The sequence below is a fragment of the Doryrhamphus excisus genome, chromosome 4, assembly GCF_030265055.1.
Source record: "Doryrhamphus excisus isolate RoL2022-K1 chromosome 4, RoL_Dexc_1.0, whole genome shotgun sequence".
NCBI classification, from domain to species: Eukaryota; Metazoa; Chordata; class Actinopteri; order Syngnathiformes; family Syngnathidae; genus Doryrhamphus; species Doryrhamphus excisus.
This window is the reverse complement of record NC_080469.1, coordinates 1,387,349-1,406,652: the sequence shown is the minus strand read 5'-3', so window position 1 is coordinate 1,406,652 and position 19,304 is coordinate 1,387,349. Positions and strand designations below refer to the sequence as shown.

General features: G+C 40.0%; 1 protein-coding gene across 4 annotated transcripts; it reads right to left on the bottom strand.

Moving 5' to 3' along the window:
* Window positions 1-1,456: 1,456 nt before the first annotated feature.
* Window positions 1,457-18,917, bottom strand: mamdc2a (MAM domain containing 2a). 4 transcript variants are annotated; one of them, XM_058070133.1, is made up of 15 exons: window positions 18,080-18,917; window positions 17,853-17,978; window positions 12,212-12,334; window positions 11,982-12,109; window positions 9,603-9,687; window positions 9,373-9,510; window positions 9,031-9,287; window positions 8,567-8,660; window positions 7,244-7,390; window positions 4,754-5,019; window positions 4,592-4,688; window positions 4,354-4,500; window positions 3,125-3,384; window positions 2,868-2,952; window positions 1,457-2,765 (listed from the first exon to the last, which is right to left on the bottom strand). In XM_058070133.1, the coding sequence occupies exons 1-15, from the start codon at window positions 18,105-18,107 to the stop codon at window positions 2,698-2,700; spliced, it is 2,049 nt and encodes a 682-aa protein (XP_057926116.1). In that variant the 5' UTR covers window positions 18,108-18,917; the 3' UTR covers window positions 1,457-2,697. The 4 variants fall into 4 exon arrangements, with proteins under 4 accessions (XP_057926116.1, XP_057926117.1, XP_057926119.1 ...); XM_058070134.1 differs by having other exon boundaries at window positions 4,754-4,977; XM_058070136.1 differs by lacking the exons at window positions 1,457-2,765; window positions 2,868-2,952 and having other exon boundaries at window positions 3,167-3,224; window positions 4,358-4,500.
* Between the last annotated feature and the right edge of the window lie 387 nt (window positions 18,918-19,304).

Sequence of the window (19,304 nt, the reverse complement as noted above, 5' to 3'; positions counted from 1 at the left end):
CTAACACTGTACATCTATACCGGCTCCTTAATTCTAACACACTGTACATCTATACCTGCTCCTCAACTCTAACACACTGTACATCTATACCTGCTTCTCAACTCTAACACACTGTACATCTATACCTGCTCCTCAACTCTAACACACTGTACATCTATACCCGCTCCTCAACTCTAACACACTGTACATCTATACCTGCTTCTCAACTCTAACACACTGTACATCTATACCCGCTCCTCAACTCTAACACACTGTACATCTATACCTGCTTCTCAACTCTAACACACTGTACATCTATACCCGCTCCTCAACTCTAACACTGTACATCTATACCTGCTCCTCAACTCTAGCACACTGTACATCTATACCTGCTCCTTAATTCTAACACAGTGTACATCTATACCTCCTTCTCAACTCTAACACACTGTACATCTATACCTGCTTCTCAACTCTAACACACTGTACATCTATATCCGCTCTTCAACTCTAACACACTGTACATCTATACCTGCTCCTTAATTCTAACACACTGTACATCTATACCCGCTCCTCAACTCTAACACACTATACATCTATACCTGCTACACTACTCTAGCACACTGTACATCTATACCCGCTCCTCAACTCTAACACACTGTACATCTATACCTGCTTCTCAACTCTAACACAGTGTACATCTATACCTGCTTCTCAACTCTAACACTGTACATCTATACCCGCTCCTCAACTCTAGCACACTGTACATCTATACCTGCTCCTCAACTCTAACACACTGTACATCTATACCTGCTTCTCAACTCTAACACTGTACATCTATACCTGCTCCTCAACTCTAACACACTGTACATCTATACCTGCTCCTCAATGCTAACATTGTGCATCTATACCTGCTTCTCAACTCTAACACTGTACATCTATATCTGCTCCTCAACACTAACACAGTGTACATCTATACCCGCTCCTCAACTCTAACACAGTGTACATCTATACTTGCTCTCAACTCTAACACTGTACATCTATAGCGGCTCCTCAACTCTAACACTGTACATCTATACCTGCTACTCTACTCTAGCACACTGTACATCTATACCCGTTCCTCAACTCTAATACACTGTACATCTATACCCGCTCCTCAATTCTAACACACTGTACATCTATACCCGCTCCTCAACTCTAACACTCTAACACACTGTACATCTATACCCGCTCATCAACTCAACTCTAACACACTGTACATCTATACCTGCTCCTCAACTCTAACACAGTGTACATCTATACCTGCTCCTCAAGGCATCAACACTAAACCATAGTGACAACTAGTTGGCTCACAACGCCCTCTAGAGGAGGCAAGACGCCATACAGCTGCTGGATGTCAGTAACATATTTCATACATATTTCTACATATTTATTTATGTATGGCAACAATTAGGGGAGCAACATTACACAAAAATTACAGTTTGTTGAAATTGCCAACCTTTTTCTCACCTTAAAAGTACGTTACCGCTGCACCCTGGTGCATTTAAGTCAATATTACAAATAAATACATAGAGGAAAAGTTGAAGACCCTGAAGTACTTGAACTTTTCCACGTGGGACAAGACCTTGCTCCCAACCCGGAAGTTGCCATCCACCCTTTTCCGACTAAGAACATGCAGGCCCTTTGTGCTCAGTGTCTTTCTTATGGTAGAGTCATGAACGCTGACCTTAACTGAGGCGAGCGAGGTCTGTTCCACGTTTTCACCATTTCTGGATAAAGGCTCTCACTGTGGTTTGTTGGAGTCCCAAAGTTTCATTTCAAAACTGAATTTTCCGTTCATTTGTTGACGAATATTTAAATTTGTTTGCCACGCAACCAGGAGACATCGGTTCGATTCCCCCCCTCGAACATCTCGGTGTGGAGTTTCTCGCCGTGCTGTAAATATTTTCATCTGTGATTGATGAGTTTTCCTGAAAATTTTGACTTTGCTTTTATTTGTCATGTTTACAAAATATTAGTCATATTAATAATATGTCATCCATGAATTGTGTGTATACCTTGAACAAATAGTACAATTTTTTTTGTGCTGCTTTACACAAGTACAGTGGAATCTCGGTTAGTGTCTTTTTTTGGTTTATGTTGAAAGAATTTCTTATTTGGTTAGAGTACGTCTAACGACGCTAACCAAGGTTCCACTGTACAATACACACCATGAAAGTTCATTTTATTATGTAAATGATACATACAGTAGAAAATGAATCAATAGACTGCTCTCCCAGTGCAATATAATAGATAACAATAGAATAATAGAATTATTGAGCTATAACAGGGGTGTCCAAAGTGCAGCCCTGGGGGCCATTTATGGCCTGTTACTGTTTTTTTATTGTCTCTTGGCACATTCTTAAAATACAATAAACAAGAAAAGGTTTAAAAAAAATTGAAAAATTAGAAGTAATTTTACAAGAATAACGAGAAAATATTAAGAGAATAAAGTCAAAAGATTAAGAGACAAAAAAGTTCAAATATTTAAAAAATGTAATAATTTTAGAAGCATAACTTCCTTTGTCGCTGAAAGCTGAGATGCAGGCTCTTTTTTTTTTTTTAAATATAAAAACGCATCCTTTGATTTTTCAATATGCGGGCCAGGGTGGAAAAAGTTTGGACACCCCTGATCTAGAAGATCCAACGTGTACTACCAAAACAACACGACTCCTTCTGCTTCTACACCTCGTTAAAATACTCGTTAAAGTACTCGGAAGAGCCTGAGGAGGAAATGATGTCATCAGGACCTGAGAAGGAAGAAAAAGCAAGCGTCACTATTCCACATGTCAATCAAAACACGTCCTCCAATATACGAAACGCCAGATTTGTACACATGGATGTATTTGTACCTTCACATGGAGCGCTTTTAACGCGGACGTCGTCGATGGCGATATCGCTCCGAAGGGACGGACCTCGAATGGCTTCAAAGACAATCTGAAACAAATACACACATCATCACTCCACCCCGACCAATCACAACAGAGTAGGTGTGTTTGGGGGAGGAGACTACCCAAGAGAACTTCCCTGTACACAATTTTATATTTATTTTATGTATGGAAACTGCATTTTCACACGTGTACTTAGTGTGTACTTAGTGTGTACTTACCCGGTGACGTAAATGACAGTGGTAGTCCACGGCGGCCCTCATCCAAGACACGCTCTGTTCCCCACGTCGCCTCCACAGCAGCGTGTCGCCTTCAATGTCGCTACGACGCAGGAGAATGCGTAAGGTCCCCGTGCCGGATCCGTACATGTGGTAGTAGAAGATCAAGCAGTGAGGGCCCGAGGAGCCTCTGAGGTCCCACGTCAGCAAGCGGGCCTTGTTGCCGGGACGCAGGTGTGACGCCTCCATGTACATGAAGTAACCTGAGGGAAGCAGAACATGATTATGTACAAAGATATGATATGAATACATAAAGCATGAGTCACATGACTTAGTATTTCTGCTGTTCCAGACCTGACCGTGATGAGTGAATTTCCATTAAGTAGCATAATTAATTTACAAATGTATTATTTTGAGTTAGACCATAGAAAACCTGTTTATGACCTTCATTTGGAATATTATTATAATATTATTATACTCCAAATTGTCATTTATATGCATATTTGCATTATTCTGTGCATGTAAAACTATGATTACTGTCTATAAAATGTGTTTTTTGAGTGTCTGAAATGGATGGAAAAAATTTTTTGGTTAGAGTCCGTTTTGGTTTGAGTCGGACCTTCTAGAATGGATTAATAACTTTAACCAAGGCACCGCTGTATGATATTATTACTACACAAAATTCTACAAATCTGAGCACTCCGTGAACGAATAATTAACTCCTTCGCTCCCAAAGAGGTATTAATACTTTTTTTTTTGCATTAGAGGTACAAAGAGGTGATGATGCAACTCCACAATAGAAGACAGCAGTTTGATGCGGTTTTGAGCTGAAAAAAGAGCCACAAGGTGGCAGAAGCGCATTTTAGAAAAGCAATTGGAGTTGGTATGCCGGAGCCTATCCCAATTGTCGTCAGGCGAGAGGCGGGGTACACCCTGGACTGGTGGCCAGCCAATCACAGGGCACATATAGACAAACAACCATTCACACTCACATTCATACCTATGGACAATTTGGAGTGGCTAATTAACCTAGCATGTTTTTGGAATGTGGGAGGAAACCGGAGTACTTGAAGAAAACCCACGCATGCACGGTAAAAACTCCACACGCCCAAGCAAAGAATCGAACGTCCATTAAACCAAGAACACAATATTCTGTGTCAAAATCATCCAAAATGGCCGACAATGAGGGGGATGGCTTATGAAAAATGTCTGGCATTGAAGACAGAACTCACCTACCCCAGTGGTATGGTCTCCTCTGGGTCCCGTATAAGACGTAGGGGTGTGGCCTCGGACCCGCAACCAATCAGCTTGGTCTTGTGTCTTCTCCTGAACGAAGCCACAAAGTCCACTTTCAAAATCACACTGACCCGGGAGGGAACCTGAGGAGTTCATAGAGTCCATGTTCATGGAGTATGTTATTATACCATGGTATAGCATGGTATAGGTACCATGAAAGCTAACCAGACGTACCTTTTGGTAGTCCACAATCCCCCAGGCTGACAGTGATGTCATCAATGGCTACCAGGCCACATTCCCAAAAGTTACTACAAATGCTGACAAACACGATCTAGGAAACACACAAGGATTCATCATCCATCCATCGTGAATCCGTCTTTGTCAAGCATCACCTACCTTGGACACCATGGGCTTGATGTAGGTGATCTCCACCTGGGTCCACACGTCACTAGAAGTGTCTGCCAGGCTCCAAACCTTATCTTGGCCCACGTTGTTCTCATCATAAATATAAAGAACCAGAGCGTTGTCTGCCTTCCTGAATCCATGAAGCAGGTAGTAGAACCTCAAGCAGTATTTGTGGTTGCCCGGTAACAAAGGACCGTGAAGCCGACCCACGTAGCCTGGCATGGAGGAAAAGCGGGTGTTTGCCAGCAACATGCCACCTTTGAAGATGTCAAACAGGGAACAATGGGATTGGTGGTACAGAAATACAATATAAGGAATATTCCTTCATTCCTTCCTTCCTTCCTTCCTTCAAACAGGGAACAATGGGGTTGGTGGTAGAGAAATACAATATAAGGAATATTCCTTCATTCATTTCTTCCTTCCTTCCTTCCTTCCTTCAAACAGGGAACAATGGGGTTGGTGGTACAGAAATACAATATAAGGAATATTCCTTCATTCATTCCTTCCTTCCTTCCTTCCTTCCTTCCTTCCTTCAAACAGGGAACAATGGGATTGGTGGTAGAGAAATACAATATACGGAATATTCCTTCATTCATTCCTTCCTTCCTTCCTTCCTTCCTTCACACAGGGAACAATGGGGTTGGTGTTAGAGAAATCCTTCCTTCCTTCCTTCCTTCCTTCCTTCCTTCCTTCACACAAGGAACAATGGGATTGGTGTTAGAGAAATCCTTCCTTCCTTCCTTCCCTCCCTCCCTCCCTCCTTCCTTCCTTCCTTCAAACAGGGAACAATGGGATTGGTGTTAGAGAAATAGAATATAAGGAATTCCTTCCTTCCTTCCTTCCTTCCTTCCTTCCTTCCTTCCATCCTTCCTTCCTTTCTTTCTTCCTCCTTTCCTTTCTTCCTCCCTTCCTTCCTTCCTTCCTTCCTTCCTTCAAACAGGGAACAATGGGATTGGTGTTAGAGAAATAGAATATAAGGAATTCCTTCCTTCCTTCCATCCTTCCTTCCTTCCTTCCTTCCTTCCTTTCTTCCTCCCTTCCTTTCTTCCTCCCTTCCTTTCTTCCTCCCTTCAAACAGGGAACAATGGGATTGGTGTTAGAGAAATAGAATATAAGGAATTCCTTCCTTCCATCCTTCCTTCCATCCTTCCTTCCTTCCTTCCATCCTTCCTTCCATCCTTCCTTCCTTCCTTTCTTCCTTCCTTCCTTCCTTCCTTCCTTCCTTCCTTCCTTCCTTCCTTCAAACAGGGAACAATGGGATTGGTGTTAGAGAAATAGAATATAAGGAATTCCTTCCTTCCTTCCTTCCATCCTTCCTTCCTTCCTTTCTTCCTCCCTTCCTTTCTTCCTCCCTCCCTTCCTTCCTTCCTTCCTTCAAACAGGGAACAATGGGATGGGTGTTAGAGAAATAGAATATAAGGAATTCCTTCCTTTCTTCCTTCCTTCCTTCCATCCTTCCTTCCTTTCTTCCTCCCTTCCTTTCTTCCTCCCTTCCTTCCTTCCTTCCTTCAAACAGGGAACAATGGGATTGGTGGTAGAGAAATAGAATATAAGGAATTCCTTCCTTCCTTCCTTCCTTCCTTCCTTCCTTCCATCCTTCCTTCCTTCCTTTCTTCCTCCCTTCCTTCCTTTCTTCCTCCCTTCCTTTCTTCCTCCCTTCCTTCCTTCCTTCCTTCAAACAGGGAACAATGGGATTGGTGTTAGAGAAATAGAATATAAGGAATTCCTTCCTTCCATCCTTCCTTCCTTCCTTCCTTCCTTCCTTCCTTCCTTCCTTCCTTCCTTCCTTCCTTCCTTCCTTCCTTCCTTCCTTCCTTCCTTCCTTCCTTCCTTCCTTCCTTCCTTCCTTCCTTCCACCCTTCCTTTCTTCCTCCCTTCCTTTCTTCCTTCCTTCATTCATTCTCTACCGCTTTTCTTCACAAGGGTCATGGAGGTTGCTGGAGCCTATCCCAGGGTTCAATTCCACCCTCGGCCATCTCTGTGTGGAGTTTGCATGTTCTCCCCGTGCATGCGTGGGTTTTCTCCGGGTACTCCGGTTTCCTCCCACATTCCAAAAACATGCTAGGTTAATTAGCCACTCCAAATTGTCCATAGGTATGAATGTGAGTGTGAATGGTTGTTTGTCTATATGTGCCCTGTGATTGGCTGGCCACGGCTGGGATAGGCTCCAGCACCCCTGGTGAGGATAAGCGGTAGAAAATGAATGAACATAGTTGGACATCGTGTATTAACATGACAAGACTCGCCATATTATAAGTTTACTGAAAAACGTAAGCAAACTGAGGCACAATTTTGCCGTAGCTTTTCAAAACACACCATTGTGTATTTGATGTGTGATTGGTATATTGTGTATACATTGTGAGTGACGTGAGTCAGTGTTTTTGTCACACACCCCACCCAGAGGAAAGACATAGACGTGTATCGGTGTGTGTCACGTCATGTCGTAACAACGCGGTGTCTTGAATTTCCACTTTCACTCACCTGTCCCGGTCGTATGGTCTCCGGCTCTGTAAGCGTTGGGACTGATTGAAACTCGACTCCATACTTTACTCTCAGCTCTCTCCAAGTAGTACAGACACATGCCGTCCTCAAAGTCACAGTTGGCTACAGAAGGATCCACATTGGCTTCTGGGAAAGAAAAAAAAAACATGGAGCATTGTATCAAATTAAACAAAACATAGGTTATGTCTTTTTGTGTGTGTGATGTGTAGTATTGTACACTGGCCACTAGGTGTCAGTAATGTTATATTAATCAGACCATAGCCACCAATGATAATGTGACTCTCCCAATGTTATGATGCCTTATTATGTCTACCATATTGGGTAATCTGTGTGTAAAGGTGATGTCTGAAGGGCTCTCATAATGTAAATAAACAATATTTAGAAGTTTAGAAGTATGAAAATGTTCAATTTCTAAATCAATTAACCACAATAAACCTACGGCAAACTTCCTTAACATGCAGGGCCACAATGGGTTAAAAAAAATTTGCGGAGGGGTCATCTATATATAGGCGTCATCAAGCTGAATGATATACTTGCTCACGGAGCAACAAAACAAAAACACAACACATCCACAGCAAGTTAACGTGTCACATAAATCAACAGCAAAGCGCTAAACATAACATTCATTCATTTTCTACCGCTTTTCCTCACGAGGATCGCAGGGGTGCTGGAGCCTATCCCAGCTGTCTTCGGGCGAGAGGCGGGGTACACCCTGGACTGGTGGCCAGCCAATCACAGGGCACATATAGACAAACAACCATTCACACTCACATTCATACCTATGGACAATTTGGAGTGGCTAATTAACCTAGCATGTTTTTGGAATGTGGGAGGAAACCGGAGTACCCGGAGAAAACCCACGCATGCACGGGGAGAACATGCAAACTCCACACAGAGATGGCCGAGGGTGGAATTGAACCCTGGTCTCCTAGCTGTGAGGTCTGCGCGCTAACCACTAGACCGCCGTGCCGCCACTAAACATAACATGTAACTTAAAAATGTAATTTCCCAATGCCCTCAAGGCATGCTGGGAAGTTCAGCTGCAACAAACAGCTACCAAGCATGCCTTGCGGCGGGAATATATGCGTGTTTAGAAATGTCTGGAGGCCCTGATGTGGCCCGCGGGCCGCACTTTGCTCATCTCTGACCTAGGGGTTACTTTGTTTACAATATACCGAGTGGACAAGATGGGAGAAATACTTTTTTTTAATGCTAGTTTTATGCTAAATAAACAAAGCATTATCCTCTTTGTAAAGGCAGAATGTGGGAATTCCATAATAATATCCAGATGTGTCTTCTCACCTGTGTCAGCATGGCAGAATTCAGGGGAAAAGGAGATGTCATCGATGGACACGTATCCGCCTCTGGCACTGTTAAACGCCGCCTCAAACACCAGCTGTTCAAACACACACACACACACACACACACACACACACACACACACACACACACACACACACACACACACACACACAGTAACGGTGAAAGGAACAATAAATGCATGAAGAACATAAATAACACAGATGATAAACTAATGGGTGTGGCTTTATTGCTGCGATTAAAGTGAAAGATTAATTGCGAAGAGCAATCATTTCTTAATGGAAAAGTTGAGTAGAAATCTCGGCGTCAGTGCAGCACTAATGTTATACAAGATTTTGCGATTTTCCGATATCGATACCGTGCACATCCGGTATGTGTGTGCACTGTAAAAAAAAAAAAAAAAACTGAATATTTTATAATGAAGTGTACTTGGCTCCAACACTGACCTGTAAGGGTTGAGGGGCTTTCATGTCGACATTAACGAAGGTCCAGCCGGACGTGACGTAGACGTCTGGTCTCCAGATCTCCTCGTAGTGGCCGAGCTGATCTTTGGTGAAAAGCGTGAACATGTTCCCTCTTTCCTGGTCCCGATGGTAAAAGAAGGACAGGCAGCCGGCCATTGGCGCGCTGGTTACCGGTGACATAAGTTTGGCAACTTCCTGGAAGTGCTTGGCGTACAAAGAGTCTGCATACATAAAGTGTCCTGCAGAAGACATAAACATCATAACATAACATAAGAATCCTTATAATAAATATAAAAAGGTTGACGTTATGATGATGACGTTCACCTGCACGTTTTCTTTCGCTGACATGGTCAAAGAGGTTGGATTGGGGTCCAGCGGTCGAACTCCCGCCAACATACCAGTTGATGTTGGGGTTCCAAATGTTACTGTAGCCACACAGGTGATGCTCCTCAAAATCACAATCTGGTGACCAAACAATCATTTGCAATTCTTTTCTTGACGACCAAACTCAGGAGTGACTGATGATGACATCATCAAACGTAATTATTAATTACCAAGACAGTAACCGGGGACAATGTGAACTTCAAAGATTGCTACGCTGTTACTTGGACCGCGTTCTGCTTGTCCATCCAACAGAATCTGCAACAAAAAACGACAAGAAATGAGATCCAGCATCATCATCATCATCATGTTGCACGTGGACCAAACCATTTTATTAGCATTCTATCATCTTCATCCTTCCACAAAATGGATCTCCTTTTATGCACTCGCACGAAATCCAAAGAAATACAACTGAATAGGTGCAGATTCTAGAAGATCTATAAAGCTGTGTGTGCTGGTTATTGTGTGTAGCTGCTCTATAGGAGTCCGCAACTCAACACAAAGGACCGTTTACACCAGGGGTCTCAAACATGCGGCCCGCGTGCCAAATGTGGCCCGCAGGACACCAGTTTGAGACCCCCCGCCTTGATATAAAAGTTTAATGTCAGTGCGGCCCGCGCAAGTTTGATATGGATGCTGTATGGTATCATGTACCCAGAAAAAATGATTACGTTTGATTCATGTTCATGTTAAAGGTTAAATAACTGTTAATAGTTATCCTCCCTATCCGTGTGGAAGTGGTAAGTTTTTGGCTTTTTTAAGTTGAAAGGAAATAACTCGAAGGCTACCGTTTAGGTCGCTAGCGCTCTAGTTTGCGAGTTAGCATGTGCCTCAAGACGCTGCAGTTGCGCAATATGTTGTAAATAAAAAGAGTATAAATGTGACTATAGTCGTGTTTTGTCATGTCTACAGGGCTCTAATAATGCTTTGTTCATTTTAATCTGAAAAAAATCATTTGTCTACCCACCAACTATATGTGCTTTCTTAACTTTTTATTATTATTATTATATTTATTTATTTATTACTGATTGATTGATTTTCTTTATTCTTGATTTGTTTGTTTATTTTTCATCTTATTTTGTGAAGAAAAATAAAAATTAAGATATTTGAGAACAGTGGAATGTTTTATCAGAGCTTTTATTGTAGAAAATCGGAACCAAAGCGAATTTAAAAAAAAAAAAATGTTTTTAATAAATGCGTTTTTTTTTTTTTTTTTGGAAAACCTGATGCGGCCCAGTCTCACCCAGACCCGAGCTCCAGTGGCCCCCAAGTAAATTGAGTTTGAGACCCCTGGTTTACACAAAGACTCCAGTTACACACTTTGTAGTTGACTTTATTTGATGTGGAGGACCTGCCGTGATGTAGTCCCACCCCCCCACCGAGGACTGCCCCCCAAAAGTCCGATATGTATGTGTGCTGGTGCATCCAGTTTCACTCCCATGCTGAGGCCTGTCCTTTTCTTTGGCACACATCATACTCCGCCGGTGTATTTGTATATGCCTAGTTAATACATTTATGGGACCACAAACCACGTTGTAAACCAAGGACCGCCTGTAATTGTGAATTATGAAGCTGCATGTTCACTGCCGATGCTAACAAGAACGATGTAGCGCCTGTTGACGACCTGTCTTAAACTACGCACTCTCAGGAAGTTGTACTTCATCTTCTACTTCATCTTTGTCCTTGTTCCAACAACAGTTTCATTCATTCATTCATTTTCTACCGCTTTTCCTCACGAGGGTCGCGGGGGGTGCTGGAGCCTATCCCAGCTGTCTTCGGGCGTAAGGCGGGGTACACCCTGGACTGGTCGCCAGCCAATCACAGGGCACATATAGACAAACAACCATTCACACTCACATTCATACCTATGGACAATTTGGAGTGGCTAATTAACCTAGCATGTTTTTTGGAATGTGGGAGGAAACCGGAGTACCCGGAGAAAACCCACGCATGCACGGGGAGAACATGCAAACTCCACACAGAGATGCCCGAGGGTGGGATTGAACCCTGGTCTCCTAGCTGTGAGGTCTGTGCGCTAACCCCTAGACCACCGTGCCGCCCCCCAACAACAGTTTGCTAAAGCTAATTTGTTTGTTGGAATCAGATTGTTAAACTCCGGTGTAGTTAACTACAGGCTAAAACAGGGGTGGGCAAACTACGGCCCGGGGGCCATATGCGGCCCACCAAGCATTTGAATCCGGCCCGCTAGTAGTATTTCAACTTTTAACACATGACTTGCAAGTCGGATGTCTTATTTTGTAAAAAAAAAACAAAAAAACACACACACCAAAACTGTAAAATTAAATGACATAGTTTGATGTTTAAAGTGCTCCTGAAAATTAGACAAATAATTCAAGTAAAATTATAAGCATAAAATAGTGTGTGTGTTAAATATATGTTCTGGCCCCTCGGACATTTTTATTAACTCAATGCGGCCCACGAGTCAAAAATTTTGCCCACCCCTGGGCTAAAACATTAAACTGGAATGGCAAATATTATGAGTATTATGCAAGTGTTATGAAATAAAGTGAATGTGATTCTACTGTGAATACCTGGTAGTTGACTGTGCTGTTGGGTATATCCACGCTGGCAATCAACCAGCTGTCAGACGATTGATTGGCTGTCCAAAGCGTGTAATCAAAGTTATCCCCTTGTGGCCGAAGATGAAGCTGCAGCAAACCTTGGATGGATGGAATGGAAGGTTCCAAAAAGGGCGGTGTAAAGTGAGTTATGTCCCATAATCTTAAATGTAATACTAAATGTAAATAAACAAATGTCAAACCTTGTCCTATGATCTGATACACCAGCCTGACGCAGCTCCAGTCCTGGTGGTCCAAAACAGGACTAAGAAGAACGGCCCTTTGCTGACCACGTAAAGAGGATGATTCCACTGTTATTAAATGCCCTACAACAATAAAACACACATTTAGATGATGCAAGATCATTATTTCAATCACAAAAATGTCATCTCTAATAAGAGACACATCAAAGAACCGTTTACACCAGGGGTCTCAAACACGCGGCCCGCGGGCCAAATGTGGCCCGCAGGACACTAGTTTGAGGCCCCCCGCCTTGATATGAAAGTTTAATGTTAGTGCGGCCCGCGCAAGTTTGATATGGATGCTGTATGGTATCATGTACCCAGAAAAAATGATTACGTTTGATTCATGTTCATGTTAAAGGTTAAATAACTGTTAATAGTTATCCTCCCTATCCGTGTGGAAGTGGTAAGTTTTTGGCTTTTTAGGTTTAAAGGAAATAACTGGTGTAGATTCTGGTTGAAGTTCCAGTACCTGCACTGGCCACACTTTTTCTTGTTTATGACATTAAATAAGACAGAAGAACGTTCATTTGTATCATAATAATAATAATAATAATAATAATAATAATAATAATAATCATAGCACAAAAATGTAATCTCAAATAAGAGATACTTCAAAACAAGACACAATTGATAAGAGACAAATGGCAATCAGAGTCTAATGGCAATATAAGACACAAATGATAATAAGACAAAAATGACGATTTTGTGAGTAATTAGACCCCTAAAAGTAGTCTTTTTAAAAAAAGTGTCTAGTGTTAAATCTAGTGACTTTTTCTTGTTTATGACATTAAATAAGACAGAAGAACATTCATTTATATTTCTAAGTGTTTGGCTTTTTATGTTTTTTTGTCTCTCCCAGTGTCCGTTACACAAAAATTATGCAACTACGCAATTACAGAAAGTGTAAAAATACTTGGCCAAATGTGGCCCGCAGGACACTAGTTTGAGGCCCCCGCCTTGATATGAAAGTTTAATGTTAGTGCGGCCCGCGCAAGTTTGATATGGATGCTGTATGGTATCATGTACCCAGAAAAAATGATTACGTTTGATTCATGTTCATGTTAAAGGTTAAATAACTGTTAATAGTTATCCTCCCTATCCGTGTGGAAGTGGTAAGTTTTTGGCTATTTAAGTTGAAAGGAAATAACTTGAAGGCTACCGTTTAGGTCGCTAGCTCTCTAGTTTGCGAGTTAGCATGTGTCTCAAGACCCTGCGGTTGCGCAATATGTTGTAAATAAAAAGAGTATAAATGTGACTATAGTCGTGTTTTGTCATGTCTACAGGGCTCTAATAATGCTTTGTTCGTTTTAATCTGGAAAAAAATGTCATCTCAAATAAGAGACATCAAAACAAGACACGATTGATAATAAGAGACAAATGGCAATCAGAGACTAATGGCAATATAAGACACAAATGATAATAAGACACAAATGACAATAAGACACAAATGACAATAAAAGATTTAGTGCGTAATCAGACCCCTAAAAGATAAAGTCTTTTTCAAAAAAGTGTCTAGTGTTAAATCTAGTGACTTTTTCTTGTTTATGACATTAAATAAGACAGAAGAACGTTCATTTGTTTTTTCTAAGTGTTTGGCTTTTTATGTTTTATGTCTCTCCCAGTGTCCGTTACATAAAAATTATGCAACTATGCAATCACGCCAGTCTTGTAGGAAACAATGAACGTGTTTGTGTCAATGCCTCCCACCTGCAGCTCCAAAGTAGTAAAACTACAGGAAAGAGTGTATTACTTATAAAATAAGAGTAGGAAGTTTTCCAATTCCCTCTGAGCAAGCAGAGGATCTTTATTGGACATGAAGACAATTTAATGGACTGTGTAAATCATGTTAGGAAAAGGAGAATGTAGAACCTTATAAGGTGAAATCACCATAGCATGAACCTACATCAAGAGCAGCCATGGTGCGCTACACACAAATTAGCATCGCATTTCTTGTCACATAAACACGCCATTCAACGTTCATTCATACACTAACAGTATTTAATATCTAATACAACATCTTTCTTCAGTTTCTCCACTCAGGAGAAGAAGAGACAGCTTGCTGACATAAACATTTTTTTTTTTTTGGTGCATTAGGGTGACCACAGCTGCTTAAGCGCAAACATGTGGTACAGATTATAGAAAAGAAGAGCAAAGTTAAACGCTGCGGCCACAATTTCCCTTGAGTAAACGTTCAAGTGCTGGCAGCAAACGTCTCTCAATAAGAACAAAGGAAGGACAACCTGGACATAAACATCTTCTCCAGTTTACATTGGAGGAACCGTCCGTGTTTACACTCCAGGCTGCTATTTTCTTCATTGACCAGCATGCATGAGCGAGGGGTACTGCTTTGTACACGACTAGTTTAGAAAATTATTGTTTACTTAGCAATACCACTTATGTGGTATTGCAGTAATATCACATGTATTTTGTGTAATGATCGTAAAATGCAAAGAAAGTGGATCATCTTAAAGCAGGGGTCTCAAACTCAATTTACTTAGGGGCCACCGGAGCTCGGGTTTGGGTGAGACTGGGCCGCATCAGGTTTTTAAAAAAAACAAAAAAAAACGCATTTATTAAAAACAAAAAAATAAAAAAAAATTGCTTTGGTTCCAATTTTCTACAAGAAAAGCTCTGATAAAACATTCCACTGTTCTCAAATATCTTAATTTTTATTTTTCTACACAAAATAAGATTAAAAATAAATAAACAAATCAAGAATAAAGAAAATCAATCCATCAGTAATAAATAAATATAATAATAATAAAAGGGCAAATAATAAAAACTTAAGAAAGCACATATAGTTGGTGGGTAGACAAATGATTTTCTTCACATTAAAATGAACAAAGCATTATTAGAGCCCTGTAGACATGACAAAACACGACTATAGTCACATTTATACTCTTTTTATTTACAACATATTGCGCAACTGCAGGGTCTTGAGACACATGCTAACTTGCAAACTAGAGAGCTAGCGACCTAAACGGTAGCCTTCGAGTTATTTCCTTTCAACTTAAATAGCCAAAAACTTACCACTTCCACACGGATAGGGAGGATAACTATTAACAGTTATTTAACCTTTAACATGAACATGAATCAAACGTAATAATTTTTTCTGGGTACATGATACCATACAGCATCCATATCAAACTTGCGCGGGCCGCACTAACATTAAACTTTCATATCAAGGCGGGGGCCTCAAACTGGTGTGCTGCGGGCCACATTTGGCCCACGGGCCGCGTGTTTGAGACGGTTCATGGTTTGATTTCTCACATAAAGTGTTTCAGGCGCTGAAGCAACAAAACAGTCCCAGACCATCACACTACCTCCACCATATTTTACTGCTGCATTATTTTTACCCCAAATGTAATAGGTTAAATGTTTGTCTCTTCTGTCTGACAAAACTGAAACAAGATTTTTTTTTGTTCTCAGAAGGCTTCATACAAAAACTGCATTTTATGATCAGCTGTGTTGTCATTGGCTAATATTTAAATTAACATTAAAGAGTGACAAATACTTGTCAAAAGTAAGAGAAACACTGCAACCTCATTTCATCCCAATCTTTGGTCTCAGGTCCACTGCAAAGAATGGCATCCAACACAAACATCCCTTTTCAACCACTAAATCTTCCTTGGTTCTTATATTGGCGCAGACTACTCAACTTACCATGGCAACCAAACACCACCATCTTGTTTTTATGAGCCTATTTATTCCACAGTGTGTGTATTTATTCCACAGTGTATTTAGCAACCATCTCCAAGGCTGGCCTGGTGGTCGGAACTACTTTTATCGCACACGGCTTGGTGGTCCATGGTGAAGCTTCTGTTTGGCTAAGACGCGGGTTGCCTTTCCTTCGTGAATATGCAACCAAACTGCTGATAGCACACATGTAGAAAAATACACGGAAAGCAGGTTAAAGATTGCTCCTGAAGACAGACTATCTTTTTTTTTTTTTTTTTTTACATTGGACAGTGTGTGGTTTCCATGCAGGCAGCAAAGTCAGGCAGTGGAAAATGAGAGAAGTGGGTGGAGCGGGTCAGAATGTGAGTAATGTGTCACTTTTATAATGCAACAAATCCAAATTCATTCAATTATCGAACTGCAGAGAACAGCTCTAATGCAAGAACTGTTTGTGGTGCAAAAAATGGGACCTTTATGCTTTTTTTATGCCCTTTTCTGACCTACGAATGTCGTTAGAATATTGTATTCTTGTGTTAAACGATGCCAAAGTTTACGATAATGAGGTTTACACATTTGGAAATTAGCCCTGAAAGAAGTTTGGGTGGCTCAAAATGCTCGGTTTCAGGGGGCGTGGTAAAACTGGAGGTGTGTGACATCACACATGGACAGGCTTCCTTATATGGGCGTGCGCTGTTGGCCAGGTACACTCTCCGCCCTCCCCCAAGCTCTGCTTCCCCCCAAAAAAACACGCAGTGACCACATTACACTTTACCGATGCTGCAGCTAATAATGCTAAAGCTACTTACCATTGAGAAACGTCTTTAAGTAACCTCTTTTCTTGAAAAACTTCGGACTGTCCACTTTCAGGATCCAACACATATGTCTATATGTTAAAAGCCGACATTTTAAAAAGATAAATCGCTGTTTATTATCAACTACTATGAAGTAGCGACAAACACCGGAAGTCCTCCTGCCTGGAGGCGGGCAATGAGTGGAATAACTAAAAACAGACAGTTTTCCCAGGAAGCACGAAATCCAAAGAAATTCAGCTGGAATAGGTGCAGATTCTGGAAGATCTAGACAGCTTTTTGTGCTGGTTATTGTGTGTAGCTGCTCTTTAGGAGTCCACAAATCAATACAAAGGGCCAAAAAATGAGCATAATAGGTCCAATTTAAGATAGAATGGACCCTAACCCCTAAGCCCCTACTAAATTTTTTTTTTATATTTTTTTATTAATTTTTTAAATAATTTTTTCATAGATTTTTTTTTTTACAAAAAATATCTCTTTTTACAAAAAAAAATCTCTGATAAATTCTTAAAATAGGGCAAAAGCAGGCTAAAGGTCCCAATTTTTTTTATTAATTTTTTAAATAATTTTTATAGATTTTTTTTTTTTTACAAAAAAAATCTTACAAAAAAATTTTTACAAAAAAAAATCTCTGATAAATTCTTAAAATAGGGCAAAAGCAGGCTAATAAGCAGGCCAATAAGCAGGCTAATACTAGCCTACTACTACTACTACAGAATAATGATGATAGTAATAATAATAGGCTAATTTATAATATAATAATGATTATTATATAATTGATCACTGTCCACTGGACAGAATGGTTCCAGAGCTTGAGCAGCAATTTTGCAGTGTAGATTGTGTGTACTTGTATACATTTAATGGTGGCCTAAAACTATTGAGTATCTTTACTAAATCTGTTCTTGTTCCTTTTTTTATATATATTGATTTTTTTTGAATGTCTACTACATTCATTCATATCCTGTGCACCTCCAGGGGGCTAAGAGAAATCTGATTTTAAAAAAATCCAATGAATACAAAAATATTGTGTGCTGGAAAGGTTCCATATTTGTGTTTGGACTCATATACCCAAGTGACATACTGCAAACACTTTCAAGTACTTCAAGTAGTACCTTGCTGATTGATGTTCCAGTTGTCATGCGGTGCGTGTGAAGTATATCCACAGGTGTTCGTGTCAAAAGTACAAGATCCAGGAAGTACTTCCTGCTGCGTCAGGAGTATTCCTCTCAGTAGAAAAACTGTCAGTAAAGACAAGACACCACAACATAAACAATTGAAACACCGACGAGCTTTGCTACTTTCATCTGTCAGGTATTTGTGTAATATATATAGTACTTACCCTGCACAGCAAAATACACGACGTTCATCGCTGCAGTAAAAATACCCTTCAGTACTTTGGAGACTTGATGTTCTGATCCCGTCCCAATAAACTTTCCATGGGACAAAACACTGACTCACACTCAGTCTGCAGCCTCTCCACACCAACGCATCAAAACATGGATGACAATACGTGAATACATGAATGCATGAATTCATACACGGATACATGCATGCATGAATACATAACTGGATGAATGCATGAGTTAAGACATATTGAAATATTTCATTTTTGGAATAAAACTCAACGGTGTAACCATATTGTCAAACTGACCTGTCAAGAAGCCATCTCCATCAGAATAAACCTTGACCCAAATATAAGACAACTTAAAGACAAGGAAAGCATTTTCATAACATATATATTTCATTTTATTCATACATTTCTTCAGCGAGTTCTGCTGCATCTGAGTAATAGGAGGAAAAGCTCAATATTAAAGTACTTTGGCGCCTCCTGCTGGTTTCTATGAGTATAGACATAGACTTTTCGTTGGCAATTTCACTGCTGTTATTGTCCAATGACAATAAAGAAAGTCTATGTCTATGAGTATATAGTATATACTGGGTGGGCAAACTACGGCCCGGGGGCCACATCCGGCCCGCCAAGTGTTTCAATATGGCCCGCCTGTTTTTTTCCAAATATTTCATTTGAACTCAACATACAACCTGGCATCGTGGCTTGGGCCAATTTTTTATTTATATCGATTTTATTTTTTTTATATTTTTATTATAACGAATATTTTCGTTATTTGATGTGGTCTGTTACAAAATGCTCCTGTAAAAAGGGACACAAGCACATAATAATAATAACAATAATAATAATAATAATAATAATAATGTTGACAATAATGATAATAATACTACTATTATATTAATATTGTTGTTAATAATATTAATATAATAATGGTAGTAATATTACAAAATACTCCTGGAAAAAGGAGCACAAGCACAATAATAGTAATACAAATAATGATAATAATACTACTATTATATTAATATTGTTGTTAATAATATTAATATAATAATGGTAGTAATATTATTAATATAACAAAATAATAATAATAATATAATAACATTACTATAACTAATAATAATAATAATTCTAATAAAAATAACAATAATAATAATAATAATACATTGAGAAACACACTTTACATCAAATAAATGATTTCAAAGTGCACATATAGCAG